General features: G+C 36.5%; 1 protein-coding gene across 6 annotated transcripts in view; it reads left to right on the top strand.

Moving 5' to 3' along the window:
- The window catches only part of LOC124364597 (carnitine O-acetyltransferase-like), a 40,053-nt gene that overhangs the window by 13,729 nt on the left and 4,048 nt on the right, over window positions 1–22,276 (top strand). For 3 of the 6 annotated variants that reach the window (XM_046820186.1, XM_046820188.1, XM_046820187.1), the window contains 8 exons: window positions 6,798–6,951; window positions 8,296–8,467; window positions 9,829–10,004; window positions 10,111–10,211; window positions 13,475–13,603; window positions 17,294–17,416; window positions 18,983–19,181; window positions 21,860–21,997. In XM_046820186.1, the coding sequence (XP_046676142.1) occupies window positions 6,798–6,951; window positions 8,296–8,467; window positions 9,829–10,004; window positions 10,111–10,211; window positions 13,475–13,603; window positions 17,294–17,416; window positions 18,983–19,181; window positions 21,860–21,997 (1,192 nt within the window). The other 3 variants (XR_006922638.1, XM_046820189.1, XM_046820190.1) reach the window with 3 other exon arrangements.

The following is a 22,276-nucleotide window of genomic DNA, read 5'->3' as shown; positions in this document are numbered from 1 at the left end:
AATCTTTTACTTTACTTCTTTTACTTCAAATCACTTACCAAAACAGTTATAACAAATGTTCAAAGTGTTTGCCTTCAGTTTGCTGACAATATCCCAATCGATTGTAGAACGCTGACATCGCATTGTTTATCTGGAAATTCCTCATCAGCAGGTAAGGTTATTACCTTCCTTATCTGGGAAAAGTATCATTAAACAGATGCCTTACCTCATCACATGATCTAATACGGTCACCAAACCCGCGCATCATTAATAAAGTTATTCTTTCTCTCTCGGAAAGCGCCTTAGCAGAATAAACTAGCACTACTGAAACTACTTGCAAAATTAGGGCTTGAAGACTTCTAAGTGACTGAGTTGATAAAACAACTGTATCTGTCAGCTGGCAATTTCATCGTTGTCTTTTTGGTCTTGTTTGCTTCAGCTGATTACCTTCCAGATAAGGAAGGTAATAACCTTACCTGCTGATAAGGAATTTCCAGATAAACAATGCGATATCAGCGTTCTACAATCGATTGGGATATTGTCAGCAAACTGAAGGCAAACACTTTGAACATTTGTTATAACTGTTTTGGTAAGTGATTTGAAGTAAAAGAAGTAAAGTAAAAGATTAAGTGTCTCAGTTTTCTCTAACAACCAGAATGTTTGCATTTGAAAAATTCTGTATTTTATAATCTTTGAGTGTCCGCCATTTTGTAATGCGTCAACTGTTTTACGTCAGATTTTCGCCAAAATGTTTCAATTAAAAAGAGCTTTAATTTGATGTACGACTCGACCTATGCTTCTATTTAAGAATTTTCACCAACCCCTAGCGGGACGTCCCCCATAAGCAGGATATCATGGTGAAATACATAAAATAATAGTTTTATATGAGCAAAAGCTTGATGTAAATTTTGGTTCTTATATTGTAATTAGTTCAAAAGTTATTAGACCGTCCCGGGACTTTTCAGCACCCCTGTATAAATGATTTAAGCTATGAAATGCCTAGAAATCTATGTTTATATGCAGATGACACAACCTTACTGATACAAGAAAAATCATTACACGACTTGTTCATAAAAACTAGAACATCACTCGCACATTTAAAATCATGGTTTAAAAACAATGGATTAATCTTAAATACCTCAAAAACTAATGTTATTCAGTTTCAACCAATCAATCATAATACACATTTATCAAATCTTTCAGACACAAAAGGGCTTAACATTGTTGAATGCCACAAATTTCTTGGACTCCATTTTGATCAAAATCTAAAATGGAATTACACTAGTTAATCATTTAGTTAATAAATTAAGTAGTCTAGGTTATGCTCTCAGCATTTTGTCACAGTGCACATCTTTAGAAACATGTAAAGCAATATATTATACTTGTGTAGAATCTGTTTTACGATACGGAATTGTTGTCTGGGGTGCACAGAAAAACTGTAAACAAATATTGGTTGCACAGAAGAGTATAATTAGAACAATTGCTCAAAAAAATAAGCAAACTAGTTGTCGTCCATTATTTAGACAGTTTGAGGCATTGCCAAACAGGAATATATGTTTATGAGGTCATAAAGTTAGTGTGTGATAGGCCTGCCTTATATATTGAGTTTACCTCCACACACCACTTTAATACAAGGAACAATAAAAAATTCCAGTGTCCCCACCATAATCTCTCCTTATTTGAAAAATGCCCATCATATATGCCTTTAAAAATGTTTAACTAAATACCTCCCCATATCGCTTGCCTTGATCAGAAACAAATTTTAAAGGCTGTAAAGGATAAGTTGGTGAAGGAGGCATACTACTCCTTGGATGAGTACCTGCTTGATAGTTGGAACTAATTCGCTGTACCCTCCTGTTTTGATAGGTTTTAATATTTTAATTTATCTTTTTTATTTGTATTATATTATCTGTTATATTATATTTTAGGTTGTTGATATACAAAAAATGTATTTTAGTTTTGGTTAGGATAGTGTATATTTTTATGCTATGACAATGCACCTGTATTGTGTACCTTGTACCTATATAATACGTAATTTGCAAAAAAAAAAAAAAAAAAAAAAAAACAGAAAACACAGAAAAAACTGGTATACAAGAGTAAACACATGCATGCATTCTGGAAGCAATTGACATTTCAGAATGGCTGCAACCTGCACATGGTCTTGCTTGTATAGCTCATTATAGTGGGTACAATAATGCTGATTAATGTTTCTTGTTTATTTTTAACTTTTAGTTGTATCGATATTCTTATTGCTTATTCAAGGAAAGAAAAATTCAAACATTTCTTCTCTTTGGATTTAAATATTTCAAAAATATACACTTCTTATGTTCTCTTAAGAAAAGAAGCTAAGATACCTCATGTTGCACTTAGTCCTAAAAAGGATCTTGGATCTTGCACTTGCTTCCATAGTGACAGCTTGGGTAAGATTGAAAGTAGGGGCTGTCTCCTGTTGAGATCCACGAGGAGGGATAGTGGGCACTATATTTATTTATTTATTTACATTCCCACGGTATAACCATTTTGCAAAATTATATCTCGGATATTATAAATCAGCAGACTTAAGAGAATGTTTTCACATAGACGTAGAGGAAGATGAGAATCAAGATGTACATGGTACCACTGTTATTGTATTTTAAGTACAAACTGAAGGAGTCCTAACTCTTTTGGAATCGGCATTAAATTTACATGATTGGCCTCTCATAACACCTGGCCACAAAGGTGGCCATGGCTGTTTTCTCCCTCAGGTCGTTCATTTATGACCACACCCTGTCACTCAGCTTAGAGGGCCACATCTAGTGGGTTTGAATGGGTGCAAGTCCCACAAATCAGGGCATCAGTAAAGAAGTCTTGATGGTGTATAACGCAGTTAAAAGTGACAGTAACTGTTTCACAGGTGTAGTTCAAGCCATTTGTAACAATTTAATACAACAAGCTGCCCCACCAAAAGAAACTAGAAAGACTATTGCAGAGCTGCAGAGACAGAGGCTCGGCCCTCATTCTCAGCTGCGACTGCAATGCTCACCACACGTATTGGGGAAGTACGAACACAAACAAGAGAGGTGAGGAACTTCTACAGTTTATGTTCAGCAATGATCTAGTGTTAGAGAATAGAGGGTCAAGCCCAACCTTTATAACTAGAAAATAGGAAAGAAGTCCTGGACATAACACTATCTACAGGACTAAAAAACATAAATATAGTAAGGTGGCACGTCTCCAAGGAGGCCTCACTATCGGACCACTGTCCAATTAGGTTCGACATAGAGGAGACAGGGGAAAGATACGTGACCCACAGGGTTCCTAAAATCGACCAACTGGAGAGGTTACAGAGAGTCCCTGGCAGAAGAGTTGGAAGAAATAGGACCCTTGCAGAGAAACTGAATTTGAAATTAGAAAGGTCTGCACAAAATAGTAGAGCAAGCTATAATAAAGGCCTACGAGAAAAACTGTCCTCCCAGGCAAAACCGGTTGAAGAGGGATGTGCCGTGGTGGGACGTGGTTGGAAACATTAAGAAACAAAACGAGGAAATTATTAAAATGGGCAAAAAGGACAGACGACTGGCTCCCTTATCTACAGGCCCAAAATGAATATAAGAAAGAACTAAGAACAAATAAAAGAAGAACCTGGAGGAATTTCTGTAAAAATATCAACAGTCTTCCCGAGGCATCCAGGCTTCAAAAAAACTCTCCAAACGGAGCAATACACAAATCCTATGGGGACTCTAGTAAAGGACAACGGTGACCTAACAATGAACAGGAAGGAGACCTTAGAACTACTTCTGGAGACACACTTCCCGGGGGGTCAACTAACTCGTAATGAGGATACTTATTCTCTAATTATGGGGGGGGATCCAGTCGGGAGGTGGCAAAAGCCAGACAGGTGTCTAACAGACTATTCACACACGAAAGAATTAAATGGGCGATAAGATCGTTCAAGCCGTTTTAAATCTCCTGGGGCGGATGGAGTTTTTCCAGCCCTGCTTCAAGAGGGGCTGGACATTCTACTAAATACCCTTAGCATTCTATTTAGAAGCAGTTTCGCCCTAGGATATATACCAAAGAATTGGAGGATAGCACTAGTGGTGTTCTTGCGGAAAAATGACAGGGATCCAACAAAACCCAGTTCGTATAGACCCATAAGCCTAACCTCCTTCATGGTGAAAACTATGGAAAAAATAATAAATAGACACATAAGGGACGCAATATTACTGGAACACCCACTTAGTCCCACACAACACGCATACATAGAAGGAAAATCAACCACCACTGCTCTCCACAGTTTAGTGAGAGAGGTGGAGAATACCTTCGAAAAAAAGGAAGCCCTAGTCAGCGTCTTCATGGACATTGAAGGAGCTTTCGACCGAGTAGCATATCAATCCATGAAGACTGCGATGGAACGTTTTGGAGTTTCCTCAGACGTAGTCAAATGGATAGTAGCCCTCCTAAAAAGCAGACAGGTGAAAGCCAAGTACGGGGACGAATCGGCTGCGATCACGGCCCAAAGAGGCTGCCCCAGGGGGGAGTCTTATCTCCTCTCCTGTGGGCGATGGTAGTGGATGATCTCCTAAGAAAAGCAGAGAAGAGGGGGATAAGGCTACTATGTTATGCGGATGACCTAGTGCTTATGATTAAAGGGAAAAACACTGGCAGGCTGGAACGCCAATTAACAAACAGAACTGAACTTCATAAGCAACTGGTGTCATGGGGAAGGTCTGCGGATCAACCCATCAAAAACAAACATGATTACCTTTACCAGGAAAAGGAAATTCCAGCTAGCTAAAACCGGTCCTGGAGGGAATCAGCATAAACCCAAACAAAAGAAGTGAAGTATCTGGGTTTAATCTTGGATGAGAAAGCTCACTTGGAACTCCCATATTAGAAACAAGATATCCAAAGCAATAATGGCCCTTGGGGCCTGTAAGAGACTCTTTGGATTTAAATGGGGACTTAAACCCAAAATGATTTATTGGATTTACGAAAACCATAGTGAAACCAATGGTCACATATGCTGCTTTAGTATGGTGGCCGAAGGGTCGAACAAACAACAGCTGCAAAAAGGCTACAGAGTCTTCAGAGGTTAGCTTGCTTAAGCATCACGGGAGCAGCAATGAGCTCCTGCCCAACACTAGCAATGGAAGCGGTTCTGGGTTATACTCCTCTTGGCCAGGAAGTGATGAGAACAGCTGCGATGAGCGCAATGAAGCTTCTAGGGACAAAGGTAATAAATGTTACCTCCCTAGAAGGCCATATGAAGATATTGGAAAATTTCCCTGAGGCTGAAATGCTAACCAAAGTATCTGATACTATGGTTAAGAAATACTCCTTTGAAAAACCATACACGGTCTCTATCGGAAGTAAGGGAGGAATGGATTAAAAGGGAGGCCTACCCAAAAAAAGGAGTCCTGAAGTTTTACACCGATGGTTCACTCCTAGACTCAAGGGCAGGATATGGAATACATGGACCTGGAGTTGACATGGCTGTGCCCCTGGGAAGACATGCCTCAGTTTTTCAGGCGGAGGTCATGGCAATAGATTCATGTTCTAGAAGACTCACACAGTTGGGGACTAAAGGATTATCATACCTTATACTCTCTGATAGTCAGGCTGCACTGAAGGCACTGGATACCTGTTCGATTGATTCGAAAGCGGTCTGGGAATGCAGGAAGGCCCTAGCAGAGCTAGCAACAAGTAATAGAGTAACACTCGGATGGGTGCCGGGTCATGAAGGAATTCATGGAAACGAAAAAGCGGACATCCTCGCCAAAAAGGGAGCGGAATCCATATTGGTGGGGGCCAGAGCCAGGATGTGGAATATCCTTCTCCAGCATTAAAGCTCTGGTTAAAGATTGGGAAAAGAGGACAAGATATAAGAATTGGAGCAGAGCCTCGGGTTTAAGAATATCCAAAATGTTTATCTCTCCTTATGCAAAAAGGATGGACAGCTCTCCTAGACCAGAATAAGGAGGATATAAGACTGATATTAGGAATGTTGACAGGACATGGCCCTCTGAGAAAAGCACCTTTTGAAGGTAGGCCTTAGTCGGAGCAGCGAATGTAGACTCTGTGGAGAGGAGGAGGAGTCAGCGGAGCACATTTGGTTTGGATTGTCCTGCATCGTAGAGACTAGGAAAAGATACCTGGAGCATACCTCCCTCAGCCCCAAGGACATCAAAGAACAGGAGCCCTTAAAATCTGATTGGTTTTTTGCAAAAGCCTCGGTTTTTGAGGGCACAAATAAAAGTAAGGGAGGCGCAAAGGTCCTTTTAGGACTAAGTGCGGGGACAAAGTGTCCTCTTCCCTCAGAAGGAAAAAAAAAAAAAAAAAAAAAAAAAAAACAATTTAATAGGAGACATATTGAACATTCAATGAAAAATAACATGTATTATATAAAGAAAAGTCATATATTGTAGTGTAACCACCTGGAAGTTAATGCATTTCAAGTAGCAATTAAGACGAGTTTGTAAGATACACTACTGCTGATTGTATGGGTTAACAATGTGTATCGTATAAAGTAAAGTAAGATATTTTTGTACAATTACAACATGTCAATATGTAGGAGGCGGTAAGTCAACCAATAAACTGAGTTGTTATTGTATGCATTACAAACCTCAGGTTGTTTTGTATGGCAGAATCAATGCAGATCAATGCTAATAAGTAGCATACTTTCTTGTAGGCACAAGTCTCAACCTATATCATTCAGGTGATCTGTAATCAACAAAATACACTGTTCAGTGGCCTATGTAAAGGGAGAAAGTTAATGACATATTTTAGCACCGTTTATTTACAAATTTAAGAAATTCTCCTGAAATGTTCTCTTACAGAGAACAACTTAAGCCTGAGATGATGGGAAAGGACCCGTTAGATATGGCACAATACAAGAAAGTATTCGGTACATGCAGGCTACCCAGGATACCTAGGGATGAACTTGTCTACCACCCTACATCGAAACATATAATCGTCATGCACAGAAACAATGTAAGTTGTCAGTCACAAGTAAAATTGTATTTCTTGCCCACAGAAACCTCTTTGCATGCCATAAAAAACGAATTATTATGAATGTATCTCTTAACAAAAACAGAAATGAATAAATTTGTTAATAGTAGAGTTGTAAAGTAAAAGTAAAACAGGTGATCGTCAGGTTTGGAAGCGTGCAAATTTCATGTCTCCCCTGGGGTGGATTTTACTTGTAGAATAGTTAGACATATTCCTGGAAGATGCTTTAGACATGGGCGTATGCTCGTTGCATTTATATTGAGATTCAGGGCATCGTGATTGGGAGTAGGGTGTAAATACACTGTAACACTACACATAACGTAGCTATGGTAGGAAGGGTTGATTTAATTGAATTTTGTGTATAGCTCCAGTTCACCTTCCTTTTATTGCAGCATCTGGTATCTGGCGCTGTCTCGGACTTGACTCCTGGAATGTGTATGTCCAAAGAAAGTTGACAACAAAGAAGACTGAGACAGTGTCAGATACCAGATGCTGCAATAAAAGGAAGGTGAACTGGAGCTTCTTTTGAGCTTCTTCTTTACCGACTTTTTTTGGATCTTCAGGCGAACATGACTCTTGATTTCAGGAGTCAAGTCTGTAACAGCGTCATATCTTGGGACGCTTTTCTAAGAGGAAGTTGGATTGGAGCTTAACTCAACATTCACATGATACTATATATTTTAAGCATTTAGTTACAGTACAATAATATAGTACAACCTCATTTATCTGGATTAATTTGGACCAGAAGTAATAAAGCTCCAGATAAAGCTGAGAATTCAGTAAAAACATAACACATAATGAGATTATTTGTCTCTATTTTTATCTCAGATAAACGTTCTGTTCTGAGATCTAAACATTTAATTTTTTTCCTTGTGATTATTCATAGAATTTGTAAACTTGTAATTTGATTATCATTGAAATCCAAGATGCAATGTAGTTTACACTTTTTAACGATTTACAGATACAACAAATATGACCACAAAGGTTTAGAAGTTTATGGATTATGAAAGCATAGAATCTTCTCTTTCCAGTTGTACGTAGTTTGTAAGGTTCCATATTAGTTTAAAACATGAAATCTTGAACGAATTGCGTTCCTTACACCAATCGTCAGAACCTATTGGTAGTCTCCAACATGTACTTAAATCAACAGATTCTGTCGGTTCCCACTTTTATTGTAAAGAATAAAAAAACTTTACAAATTACCCGTTGTTTAGTTAGATAGTTTTAATTATTCTCAATAACTATTGTTACTGCCTTAATGCACGCTTAATTAAGACCACTTTTGTAGTTTTTCCAAACAAAATTTCACTTGGCTGCTGGTGACAGATATTTCAACTGAACGTGTTGGCAGAGGACGGGTCTCTGTACAGCGAGTCCCAGCTGTTCTCTGCTCTTGGCCTTATCACCGACTTGACGGAACAGGAAGTGACTCCAGTCGGATTGCTTACTTCCGACTCCAGGGACAACTGGAGTAAGTCCTACCAACTTCTCGCCCAAGGTAAGACTTCTTATAGTTCGTTCTGTTCATGGAATAAAGAAAAGCAGAAGACCCATGGAATAAAGATAGACCCAGCAGAGATCAATTCTAGCTGGTTTATATCTTCCAGTTGAACCCACACTGAGCACAGCAAAAACCGATGTGTCACTTAAATCTGGGCAACCTTATGGATGTCCAGGAGTGGCACATCACTAACCGCAAATGTCGAGGTTCTGGGGTGCAAGGGCAATTCAATAGGTCTAGTCCACTGCAGGAGATGACTGTTGGAGTTGGTGGGGTTTGTTCCCTAACCTCAGAGATTCTTGCTAGCCTCAACAAGGGTGTGTCACTCCCTGCCTGCTTTGACTGGAGGGACTGGTTCAGAGCTGGCCTCCCCTTCTTCCGGGGAGACATGACTTTGAGATTAGTGACATAATTCTTCCTCATGGATCTCGATAGGAGGCGGCCCCTATCCCTCCCATCCTGAATATCCTGTCACTCTAGAAGAAGCGCTAAGGTTCTTACAGGACTAAGTACAATTTATAAGCTTCTTGTCCTAAGAGAACAAAAAAAAAACAAATTGATAAGAAACTTTTATTGGTAAAGTGCCAATATCTAAATTTTGTTAGTTAGTTTGGATCACAAACAAATTTCTGGCCAATAGTATTGCGTAATTAACAGGTTTTTCAGAATCAAGAAAGAAAATCCCTACAATTGCAAAGCGTGTTAAATTTCTAAACGAATCACTCATAAAAACTTAGAACAGATTGTCGATTAGCTATTATTGATTGTTATCACTTCCAGTCTCTCACACTTCCTCCAACAAATTACTCTTCACATCACATTATTTGAATTCTCAGCTATCCTGTCTTTGTCATCTATTCCCTGGAACCACGGTGGAACATGAATAAATTGAAGCTGAAGAGGCTAATAAAGAAATTCAAACCATCTAAGATTTTGAAATACATGCATATTTCATTATTGTTGTATAGGAATATCAAGAAAAGTTCAAATCATCCATAACTACAAATGAAAAATGTTTTAACTATCCAAATTTGACTGTATTAATTTTTATGTTATGTTTTATTATTAACATGGATGCACGCAGAGGTCTGGTCACCTGAAATGGTATAAGATATGATTTTTCAATTCCACCTGTTAAGACTTGTTCACCTTTAGAGTTTATTGTATATAGCTGTACCATGCCAAGGTTACCTCTTGAAATGGACAACAGAGGTAAACAGTTGCATTATACCTGTATGTATATGGTTGGCCATAAAGATACTTTGACCATTCCAAAGCCACTTTCACTGAACTAATTTTTTTTAACCTTGACTTTGCAACAATACATGTTAGTACTACTGTTGGGTTGAATATTTCAGATGCAGCAAATTTGGAAGTGCTGAAAAGTATCGAGAGCGCTCTGTTTGTGGTGTGTCTGGACCAACCGTCGGGCACTATGGGATTGGACGACAGAACTGTCAGTGGGCGACAGACCATGCACGGAGACGGTGCCATGTCCAACGGCGGCAACCGTTGGTTCGACAAGACGATTCAGGTCTGTACTGCAAGATCACTATAATTATTCAAAATTTATTCGGCTTACAAATTTTACAAAAGTTTTATTTCAAGGGGAAATATAACGGATTGAAATTTTCTTTCAGTTCCTAGTGAGTGAGGAGGGTAGAGTGGGATTGACGTATGAGCACAGTCCGGCAGAAGGACAACCGATCGCATCTATTGTGGACCACATTATGGGATACATGTGAGTTGTCTTCTAGTTGTCATATTAAAGCTTTGCACTTCACAAACAGTGTAGAGTTCCTCAGGCCTCATGTAAGATTGGTGTCCATTAATCAATGTGGTATTAGAAGCATAACTTTTGATAAGAATTTGTCAGTCAACATTGAAATACTACTGAACTTCTTTAACCCTTAGGCCCTGGCAGGCCACTAAGTGTAGCCCTAACTGATTTCTTGAAGGACTCATAGTGGCCAGCTGTGTTCAGAGTCTCCACTCTGCGATTGTGTAAGAATCAACGTCACTTTCACTCAAATTTAAAAATAATTCTCAAGATTTTTACTAGTTTTTATTGTAAAAATATAAGAAGTAGTATGTAATTTAAGCAGTGGTTTTACCAAATCAACAGTATTTTTAATTGCAATATAAAAATACAATTAATTTCAAGTAAGTCTCTAAAATCAACTCAATATTTTGTCGTTTTGCTCTAAAAAATGCACTAGTATTTAACACGTTCACGACGACGGCAATTTTACGTGTTGTTACATATTGAGCAGTCATATATAACACAAAATCTTCAAAATAGGCGTAAACGTTGTTTTCCATAAAACTATTCTATAATGCATAAATAATGCATTTTAGGTTGAAAAACAATGATTAAATATATACGAATAAGTTAAAACCGGTGTGTCCCCCGTGTCACACGACGCCTATACGTTGCCCTTCGCTTCAATGGGCGTTGTGTGTCACCGGTGACACACTGTTTTACTGCATCTAAAAAGTACAAAATGGTACAAGAAGGTAGCAATCGAGCTTCTATTGGGTACATGTGTGGTCAACGCTTATGTAATATTGAACGAACATCGGCAGAAAAAAAATCGAAATGTTACATTTCAGAGAATCACTGGTAAAGTCACTTATAGCACCAGCCGGAGGAGATCATCGCAGAAACACAAATTTTTGCAGATACCAGGACCATCACGAAAACGATACCTGACGTGCCACGAGAAAATTATCAGTGAAAGGGGAGCAAAAGAAGCACGAAAAAACTCTAAGCGGGTTGTAACGTATTGCAGTGGCTGCCCAAATGAACCTACCATGTGCCTTGGATGTTGCAGTGTGAAACATTTGTAATTTTATATATAAAACATAACATGTTGTAGTTGTTTTCTTCATAGTTTTGTTAACAGTGTGATTGGTTATTTTTAAATAAACATTTTTATTAATACTACTGAGACTTTGCGTACATTTTTACCTCCCAACCACAATCACTTCATATAAGAGAGAACACCATGCTAACTTTTATTTTAACCGTGTATATTAAAACAAACGTTATTGTGATAGGCGTTGAACATAAAACATGGCCTCAAACTCTGGCGTAAGTTAAAAATTCATCATAACAACGTATAGCGATAGTGCGTCACCCGTGCCACACTCCGCCCAGTTGTAACGTATAGAGTGCGTTACCGGTGACACACGCCGGCATTCTGAACGAAGCAGCGTGTGACACCGGTGACGCATGTCGTCGTGAACGTGTTAAATTAATTGATAGGATACTGTATAGGTACTACAGTGATACTGAAACTCGGATTATAAAACAACACTAAAACAATGTTTTGGTATGTGCTACAAATAGTGAAATATTAGTTTAGTCTCTTATTTGGCTGAGAGATAGCAGCACTTTCCAGCCATGCTATGATAAGAATTTAATTTAATAACTGTATAATAAAGTAGGTAGTGGCCTACCGAGTTGAATTGGAAAAGTTACAAAGGGCCACTCAGTATGGCCTGCTGAACTGAGGGGTCGGACGTGATCAAAATTTACCTTTCTAACTAAAATAACTGCCATGGTCACTCACGGTGGTCCCCAGAGCTGAGAGAACAGCATGTAAGTTGGATAGAATCTTTAAGGGTTTATAATGTTAAGCCATTAATGTACCCATTAGGTGCTAACAGACAGTGGCAAATGTATGAAAGAATACTGGATGGTGCTATGTCGTTGGCCAACACCACTCATAGTGTTCAGTTTCTCTGCTAAAAACACTCATATTTAGATTGAACATGTGTAATTTGTACTATAAAGACAGCTGTTTGCGTTGATGTCGATTGGAAGTTACTGAAACAACAGCGTGGACTCTTAATCAATAATGATCTTGTTGATTATTATACTATTGCATTTTTTTTATTAAGATTGTTAGCTAAAAATGTACAGCCATGTTTTATTTTTAGAAATAAAAGCTTATAATCTATCTTTTTACATATTACAATTGTTTTGAGTGGGAGAAATTTTTAACTATCAACATTATTTGCAGAAGAAATGTATTACAGCATTTAAAATCTTGTGTTAAGGATCTGACAGGCCTTATTGAAATTGAGTCATTGTCTGTCCATCCATCTGTTCTGCTTTGTGATAGTTCTTGATAGAAAGGACCTAGAGACTTTAAACTTGGCACATAGATTCCTCTTGGGTCCAAAGATGAATGCTACTGATTTTGAGGTCAAAGTCCATCTGTCAGTCTGTCCATCTATGTGGAAACTCTTGATAGACTCTTGATCTACTTGGTCATAGAGACTTGAAACTTGGCACATAGATTCCTCTTGGGTCCAAAGATGAATGCTACTGATTCTGAGTTCAAAGTCCATATGTCAGTCTGTCCATCTATGTGGAAACTCTTGATAGACTCTTGATCTACTTGGTCATAGAGACTTGAAACTTAGCACATAGATTCCTCTTGGGTCCAAAGATGAATGCTACTGATTCTGAGGTCAAAGTCCATATGTCAGTCTGTCCATCTATGTGGAAACTCTTGATAGACTCTTGATCTACTTGGTCATAGAGACTTGAAACTTGAGACATATGTTCTTCTTAGTCCAAGGAAGAACCCTACTGATTTTGTGATGAAAAGTAAAAGGCAGTCTGTTCATCTGTCCATCCGTCTGTGAGCTACCTTTTCCGTTACATTCTGTTACATCCAACGATACTCCGTTGTATCAGTTTATTGCTTCTGAGGAAATATTTCTTATAGTTGAACTGTCAATGGTTGCCACTTAGTGGGTTAGATTCTGCAAATGTTTGTCTAAAATACTGTATGATGTCTGTAATGTACATAGAAGTATGAAGTTTTAAACAAACGCTTACACAAAGTACTGGTTAAACATGTGGCAGTTTTAATAGTACACAATTAATGCAACAGCTTTGAGTGAATATGATATTTTGCAGGTTATTTTCACAAAATTTAACATTTCATAAATATTATTCGTAGCAAGTGCATTATTTATTTGTTTAAGAGATGGAAACAAGTTCGAACAAGTTGTTGGAGACCCAACTCCTGCAGCGAATTTGTGCATCCCTCTCAAGTTCAAAATCAGCAACGAAGTCCAAGAGGCCATAAAGTCTGCAGCAGCTAATCTGGAAAAGTCAGTATTATTTATAGAAACCACATAGGCTACTATACACAATTATATGTTTAAGTGTAACTAGTTCATAGTAACAGCATTAACATTATGTTACAATTTAACAGAAAAGACAATATTTGAAAAAAATTATATATATATATATATATATAATTATACATTTAACTCTTTGAATGCCAACATCTAATTTTACTGAACGTCAAAAGTTAGCCGAAAAGTGCCAACGAAAAGACAATATTTGAAAAAAATTATATATATATATATATATAATTATACATTTAACTCTTTGAATGCCAACATCTAATTTTACTGAACGTCAAAAGTTAGCCGAAAAGTGCCAACGTCCGATTTTTACCGACGTTTGGGTAAAAAAATCACTAAAAAACAAAAAATTTTTATTTTTAAACTAATATCATATTAAATTGTTCGTGAAGAACTGTCCTTTTTGACATGGCTACCAGAAACAATGTCATATTAATTTTTTAAAAGTTGTATAACTCACTCATTATTGAAGATAATGATATACATTTTTCAAGATTTATAGACAATTGAATACCCTTTCATTGAATACCCTTTCCCATGATAATGGACAAAGAAAAGGATATGAATTTGTTGGTAATGATAATTTGGTTAAAAAATTAAATTTAAATAAATTCTGGAGTTTTTTGAGGTAAATCCATTTTTTGTATTTCTAAATTTAATTTTACTGTAACTTTGTTATTTTATGTTAATTAGGCAGAGTTTTTAGAGAAAAATAAAAAAAAGATATGTTGATAGCTTATTAAATAATCAAACTGTGAATTTTCTACTGAAACATTGCAAAATGCCTTCAAAAGGGTTGGTACTTTTAGGTACACTCACTAGAAACATACCTGGCACCATGGTACACCCACCCACTCAATTAATACTTGGCACTCAAATGGTTAATTAATTCATTTTTTGTGTTAATTAATTAATTTGTTTGTTGATAAAAGTATTGACTTTTAGCCTATTTTTTAAATTAAAACTTTGACAGACCGCCATTTTGGACTGGATTGAGATAGAAACTTCTGGTTTACTGCATTGTTCTTCTTTTGCAAGGAATTTCTTCTTCTTTAAAATGAGATATCACTCGATGTGGTTCTACATTTAAAAAATTTGAACTTAATCCACCCCCCTTCCCAATCCTCCATTTAAGATTGGAGGTAAAATTCTTGTATATCCCGAAAACCTTTAGTCTCTTAACAATCCCCCATGGATATTGTTTTATATATTCAAAAGTTAATTGGGGCAGGACATTTTGCACACCTGGTATATATATATATATATATATATATGAGGTCTGTCCAAAAAGTATCCGACCGCCAACCAGTAGGAGGCCGCGGCGTAACCGACCGGCTCGAACCGGTTATTGGAGGGGAGGGGCGAGCCTACTCCTTCCCATATTAGGCATTGAATACGATCCGGTCACTCAGTGAGTCACAGCACTCTGTTCTGTACAGTACTGCTGTGTGTGTGTGCGTCGCATTTCAATATGACTGAATGTGTTGAGCGGCGCATTTGCATTAAATTTTGCCAAAAACTTGGCCATTCAGCATCAGAGACGATTACTATGATAAGGAAAGTGTATGGTGACGTGTCTATAGGCGATACACAGATAAAAGACTGGTTTAGGCGGTTTAAAAATGGCCACATATCAGTGGAGAGTGATGACCGATCTGGCAGGCCTTCAACGGCCAGAAACGCTGAAAATGTTGAACGTGTTCGTGCAGCAATTAATGAAAACCGTCGATTGACTGTCCGAGAGCTGGAAGAAGATTTAGGAATACCAAAATCGTCAGTTCGTAACATTTTACACGAAGATTTAAAAATGAACTTTGTTTCGGCAAAATTTGTTCCTCGGCTGCTGACAGAAGACCAAAAGAACTGGACAATTTGATAAAAAGTGACCCCGGGCTATTTAAAAAAGTTATTACTGGTGATGAGTCATGGGTTTATGGCTACGACCCTGAAACAAAGGCTCAATCTTCACAGTGGAAAACTCGTGAAGAGCAACGGCTGAAAAAAGCAAGACAAAGTCAAAGCAATGTCAAGACAATGCTGACAGTTTTTTTTGACCAGGACGGCGTTGTTCATCACGAATATGCTCGAAGAGGCCAGACAGTGAATAAGGAGTATTATCTTGAGGTCCTAAGGCGGCTACGAGATGCAGTGCGAAGGAAACGACCTGAACTGTGGACAAGGATCTTGAACCATGACAACACGCCAGCTCATTCCTCAAATCTTATTCAGCGATTTTTGGTCAAACATGACATCAACCAACTACGACAGCCTCCCTACAGTCCTGACATAGCTCCTTTTGACTTCTGGCTATTTCCGAAATTAAAAATTCCTTTGAAAGGAAAAAGATTTGACGATGTTGAACAAATAAAACAAAATGCGACAAAGGACCTGTTAGCCATTTTGCAAAATGAATTTAAGGAGTGTTTCCGGAAGTGGAAGGAGCGTTTGGAATAAGGTAGTGGCTTGTGGAGGGGAGTACTTTGAAGGGGACCAGATTGCCATTGCCGCCGAGTAACATCAGTTCATGCCAGACGTCAAGGTCGGATACTTTTTGGACACACCTCGTATATACCAGGTATGCCAAACGGTTTATATATATATAGACCAAATACCACCCACAAACTCCTTCACTGATTTTCGAATCAATATTTTTCAAGAACGACAAAATATATGAACTTGTTTTATGAATACAAGTTCATAATACAACAGCAGGTTCGAATCCTGTCTGTGACCGTTGAACTTTTTATCAGTACCATCGACCTTGTACTGTATCGACTCTCCCCCTTATTCTGTTTGATAAGATCCTCGCACAAGCCAGTGGCCCATGAGGACGGGCAGAGTAAGGCTTAAGAGGAGACCGGCTTCTCCTTTTAATAAAAAAAAGAAAAAAAAAAAGAAAGAAAGAATGTGTTAATATCTCTACGCAGTACCAAAGTCGTAAACCAGGTTGAGACACTTGTCAAGCATTGCTTCAGTCATCGTAGTACTGAAAATAACCACCAGAGAGCAGTCCATGCTCCGTAGGCAGGAAAAAATAAAGAATAACCAGTTGTGTCTAAAACTGTTTTAACACGTGAGAAGCAGTGAGATCATGACATGTCAGAACATGTAAACACAAGAGTAGCGCTGGAAGGATATTTTGATTAAAATTTGGATTTGCCGTCTTTAGTTCAGAAAGAAATGATTATTAAATTGTAATTTAAGCTTAGAATATATTGTATTGGTATACTTAGTCATCATGATATTGTTTACATTTTAGTCATTATGTTGTTTCAAATTATCCAGGTTTCCGATAGTCGAAGTTCCGATAATCAATCATGGTTTTACTGTACCTTGTAATTTATCCAATATTTTTGGAACTTATTTATAAATATACTGCTGACCACATATAGAAAGCTTAAAAAAATTTAAAAGAAAGCTTAAGGCATACTTGATGGACAAGGCTTTATATTCATTAGATGAATATTTTGATTTGCAAATCAGGTAGTTTTATTTTAGTTTTATTATAAGCTTATTTTATATTAGTTTTTAGCTAGTTTAAACTGACACTATTCAAATGTTACATCATTGTAACTAAAACGAATAAAGATTTTTTGACTTTGATTTTATAGTTTGCTATTGTGTAATGTGGACTCGTGAAATCTTTTTCAGTTTGGTGAACAATGTGGAAGCCTGTGGCTTTTCATTTGACAAGTACGGCAAAGAGTTTATTAAAAGCCAGAAGTTGAGCCCTGACAGCTACATTCAAATGGCAATGCAGTTTGCCTTTTACAGGTATACATTATCGAGCATGTTTGTTATATGTATTACTTTTAGTGCAGAACAAGAATTGAAACCAATGTTTTTTCCACAAAACAAGCTCTAAACAGGGTTTAACCCAACATTTTCATTGAGGAAGAACAATTGCTGAATGCTTATAACTCAAAATTTTTAGAATTGGTTATATATAAAAACTTTAGTTGGAATGAGCATGTGGACTATGTTTTAAATAAAATTTCCAGTGGTCTATATGCACTGAAACGATTGGCTAAGTATAGAATCTCTAAAATCAGTTTATTATGCTCTCATAAATTCTCATATTGTTTATGGTATACCTATTTATGGAGCTACCACAGCACATAATTTAGATAAAATTCTAGTAAAACAAAGCAAGCTATTAGAATTATACAAAAAATTAAAGAAAAGAGATTCAGTAAAAGCATATTTTTAGGGAATTCCAAATATTTACTGTCTGCAATTTTTACATATTTGAAAACTGTAAATTACGTTATACATTTCTGCAATCTTGCCTTAACAGAAAGAAAACATCAGTATAATACACGGTTCAATATATCTAATGATTCTCATCACTTGGAATTTTATAAAAAGTTATAAAAACTTCATACATGGGGAAAAAGTTTCTAAATCATTTACCAATTGAATTGAAAACTCACTACAACACTAATAATTTCAAAATTAAACTTGAGAGTACCTACTAAATAAACCTCTAAATTCATTCCAAGAATGTTTTGAAAGGGATATTTGATTGGTTTAGCTCAATATTTTAGTACATACATGCAAAATAGACAGGATTGAGTTTTGGGGGCTTTCATCAGATATAGATAAAAATTTTAAAATTCAGAAGAGATTTTTAAGAATAATGACATTTTCACCTGAAGGCTTCTTGTAAGCCTATCTTTAATGAACATAAAATTTTAACTGTATCAAGCCTAATAATTTTCAAACCGCTATTAACAGTGCAGTCTAATTACAACAACCTTTTTAATGAAAACCATAAACACAATCATAATACTAGGTATAAATACTAATTTTCAATATCCAAGACATCATCTGAAAGTGGTGGAAAAGACATCATCCTACAGGGGGAATAATTGTTCAATAAATTACCTTTCAGTTTTAAGGATTAACGTATTCAGGCGCATTCTGAGATAACAATTAGGAGTTGTTACTTTAAAAAACATATTATAATGTAAGTGAGTTTTTAAATGAAGTTTTTTAAATTTTAAGCACTATAGGCTATTACTGTTAGTGTTAATTTTTATATTTTTGAGTATGTCTACAAGTTGATATAATTTCTTTCTTATGATAAGTTAATTAATATCCTGTTTTATTGTTTGGATTTACTCAAACAAGAGTAGTGTTAGTAGGTTATATTTGACAATGTCATCTGTTTTATAGCTGTGCTATATTATTATGAAATGTTTGTGACAAAGATTTATTATTATTATCATTTTTGCCAAAATCAATTCATACATTCAGTCCTAGACAGGCTATGTTAATTGCTTCCTCAATGGGTCAAACTAGTTTTTATGAATGATAATAGTGAAACATGTGATGCAGGTTGCACAAAGTACCTGCAGCTCACTACGAGTCAGCAGCCACCCGCAAGTTTCTACATGGCCGCACTGAAACTATCAGGTCGTGTTCGGTGGAAAGTGTCGCCTTCGCCAAGACGATGCTAGACTCTTCTGCTTCCCCTCATCAGAAATTGGCAGCCTTGAAAAAGGCCATTAACGGTCATAAAGATTACACACTGCAGGTAAATTTCCGTATAGCATTGGTATATACATCTTACTGCCTAAAGTGTTTTGAAGGAAATTGATAACCTTGTTAATTGTTTTAGATTAAAAATTTTGCATTAAAAAATTATTATTATTTCTATATTTATTGCTATTTTACAGGAAGCACTGACAAAGTAATGCATCAAAGGGACAGAGTCAAAACAATGTACTAACACTTATCTTGTACATGTATTTTGTAATATGTTCAAACATATTCCAATGTTTTAAAAGCACTGTTTAAAAAAATAGAATATTAAAAACAAATACAAAGAACTAAAGCAAGCAATCTAGAAATGTATATCTTGACAAAATGAAAAATTTTGATTGATCATAAAATGGATTTTTGTGCAACCAGTCTACGGTTTAGTTGTAAAAAGTTGGTTACTTCTGAATTACATTTTTTAATTTGTGTAAATTCTTAGAAGTTAGCACATAGCTTTGTTGTGTTTTACTAAGCCTACAATGATCTATTGCAATAGAATAACATATATCTAGTTTTAATCCTCAAACTAAAGTTTAGCATGATATATAAATTTAGTTTTGACAAAAAAAACTATTCAATGTCCCGTCATAAACAAGTTTGGACACAATTATGGTTTAATTTTATTATAATATTATCTGTTGTTATTATACTGAAGGGGAAATATTTATTGGAAATTCAACAAAAAGTGATCACTTAAAATTTTTATTACCAATTTTTTTTAATTGAAAGTTCTAAATATAAAGCTAGTAACTGAGTGCTTGAAGAAGAGAATTGTCTATATCATCAAATCTTAGACGTTAGATTTATGGGATTAGGAATCTGGAAAGCACATTTCCTTTGCTGATTTCTTTTTGTCTAGAGAAAAAGAGACAAGAGTTTCCGCACGTCGTCCTGAAAGGACCTTTACGCCTCCATTACTTAAAGTTTAGGCCCTCAGAATCTGAGACTTTTCAGAAGCCTGTCAGATTTAAGGGATCCTATTCTTTGATATCGTTAAAGCTGAGAAGATACATCCTAGGAATTGTTTTCGTAATTTTACATATGGCAGGACCGTTTAACCCGTTCAGTGCGGCGGGCCCACATCGGGGCCCAGCAGATTGCGTGTGCACGGCGAGACCACATCGGGGCTCGTGCGCCATCTGTCAAACATTGCCTCAGTGTGGTCTCGCCACTAGCAGTAGACGGTCGATTTGCAGCCGTGTATTCAGTGACGTCTTAGAGTCATCCCCGGTGTCCTCCGTTCGGGCATAACCCGCGTGCGGCTGGCCCCCATGTGGACCCACTTTCAACTTCACTTCTTTTAAGTGTTTTGTGTATTTTTACGGTTGTGTTTTTAATTGTAAGTGTTTAGTTTGTTTTTGTTTACAAAAATGGATCCTTCTCAGCCTAGTTGTTCTGGTCTGTGTAGTGGTAGAGCTAGGAATATGGAAGAAAATTACAGTGACGGATCTATTGAACCTATGCAAAGGATTGTTGACAACACTTCAGATTATTTAGTATTATATTATTATTTAACATAAAAAAACATAATTAGGAACTGTACTAGATTATATCCAGCAAATAAGTGACTGTGCGGTACAAACAATCAATAAACTCAGATTGCATCAGAGTAGGCTACCGTCAGTACGTGACCCTCAGGATATGCGGCGGGCCCACATGTGGGCCCAGGCTTATGATGTCATTCTGAAACTAATTTTATGTTCTAATTTGTAAGCTCTCTAAAATGATTTTGTTTATTTGAGAGCCACTAAAATATCCTAATTTAAAATTTACATCTTTTAATGAATGAAATCTAATGTTCATCTCAATCAGAATTCACTAAGTATTTCCATTAGAGAATTTCTAAAAATGTTTCTTGCCTTATTTTGTACGTTGAATTGTCTCTTCACAGACATTTCTTTTTATAGATAAAAACTCAAATCACAAGCCACAGAATACTTTTACTAGTCTAGAAGTGGATGTAAAATGACAGTAGTTGCACAATATTTAGAGGTTCTTTAATGTGTTTTTCTAAAGCAAGATTATGACATCGGTATCAATTTTTTTGTATTGCTCCATCTCTAATAAAATTATTCAATAAGTTAACTTAAATAAATGTATGGCTATAGTTATTCTTAATACATTTAAGTCTGTTTCACACAAATGGCTGAACTAAATTAAAAGCTATTTTCTCTAATGACGAGTTACTTCTAAGCTTTTAATAGTTACCTGATGAAAGATTCTTGGAGTAATTAGAAAAATTTTCAAACATAAATTTGTAATTACAGTGGAAAATTGGGTGATTATTATTATTTGCATTGTAATGTGCTTATTGGCTAAGATTACATATTCTTAAAGATAATCTTGAGAAAATTACTTGGATAATTGAACCGAAATCTTACCTTAGAACACTTTTGAAATAACATTTACTAACTTACTCTTACATAATTAATAAACTGGCTGTATAATATTACTGTATTTTATAATTAAGAATAGTTCTGTGTGTAGAAATTACAAACTGTGATGCCAAGTTTGAAGAAATGAAGATTAAAGAGCCAAGGTCACGTAAATGAAAACATGCTGCAGGCCTTCGATGTAAGTGGCAACAGGGTTAATACTGAATATCTATTTACTCCATATGTGGAAGGGAGATTTAATTCTCCACTAAAGAGTAAAGGACTGACATGTGAACAGGCCCTGAACGGTCTAGGCGTGGACAGACACCTGCTGGGCCTCAAATTGACAGCCATCAGCCACGGCTTGCCGGTTCCTCCACTCTTCTCGGACCCGGGTTACCTCCAGAGTCTCCACATGCGGCTCTCCACCAGCCAGGTCAGAGAATATTTTGATCTACAGATTGTTACTTTGTTGAAGTACATTATATGTTGAACATTTTACAAAAATATTCCTTCCCCATTTGAAAATGAGTAAAAATAATAATGATTGTAAATTTGTAATAGAATAATGAATGGTAAACTAAAACACACATATACACATGTGGACCATTTGAACAGCTGTTAAAGTTACATGACACAGTTGTAATTTTGATTGGTAATCAGTATTTAACACATTGAACCCTAAACCTATAACATCGAATTTACTCAGTATACT

This window comes from Homalodisca vitripennis, chromosome 6 (genome assembly GCF_021130785.1).
Source record: "Homalodisca vitripennis isolate AUS2020 chromosome 6, UT_GWSS_2.1, whole genome shotgun sequence".
Classification (NCBI taxonomy): Eukaryota; Metazoa; Arthropoda; class Insecta; order Hemiptera; family Cicadellidae; genus Homalodisca; species Homalodisca vitripennis.
The sequence above is the reverse complement of the archived record's forward strand: the minus strand, read 5'-3'. Positions and strand labels throughout refer to the sequence as shown.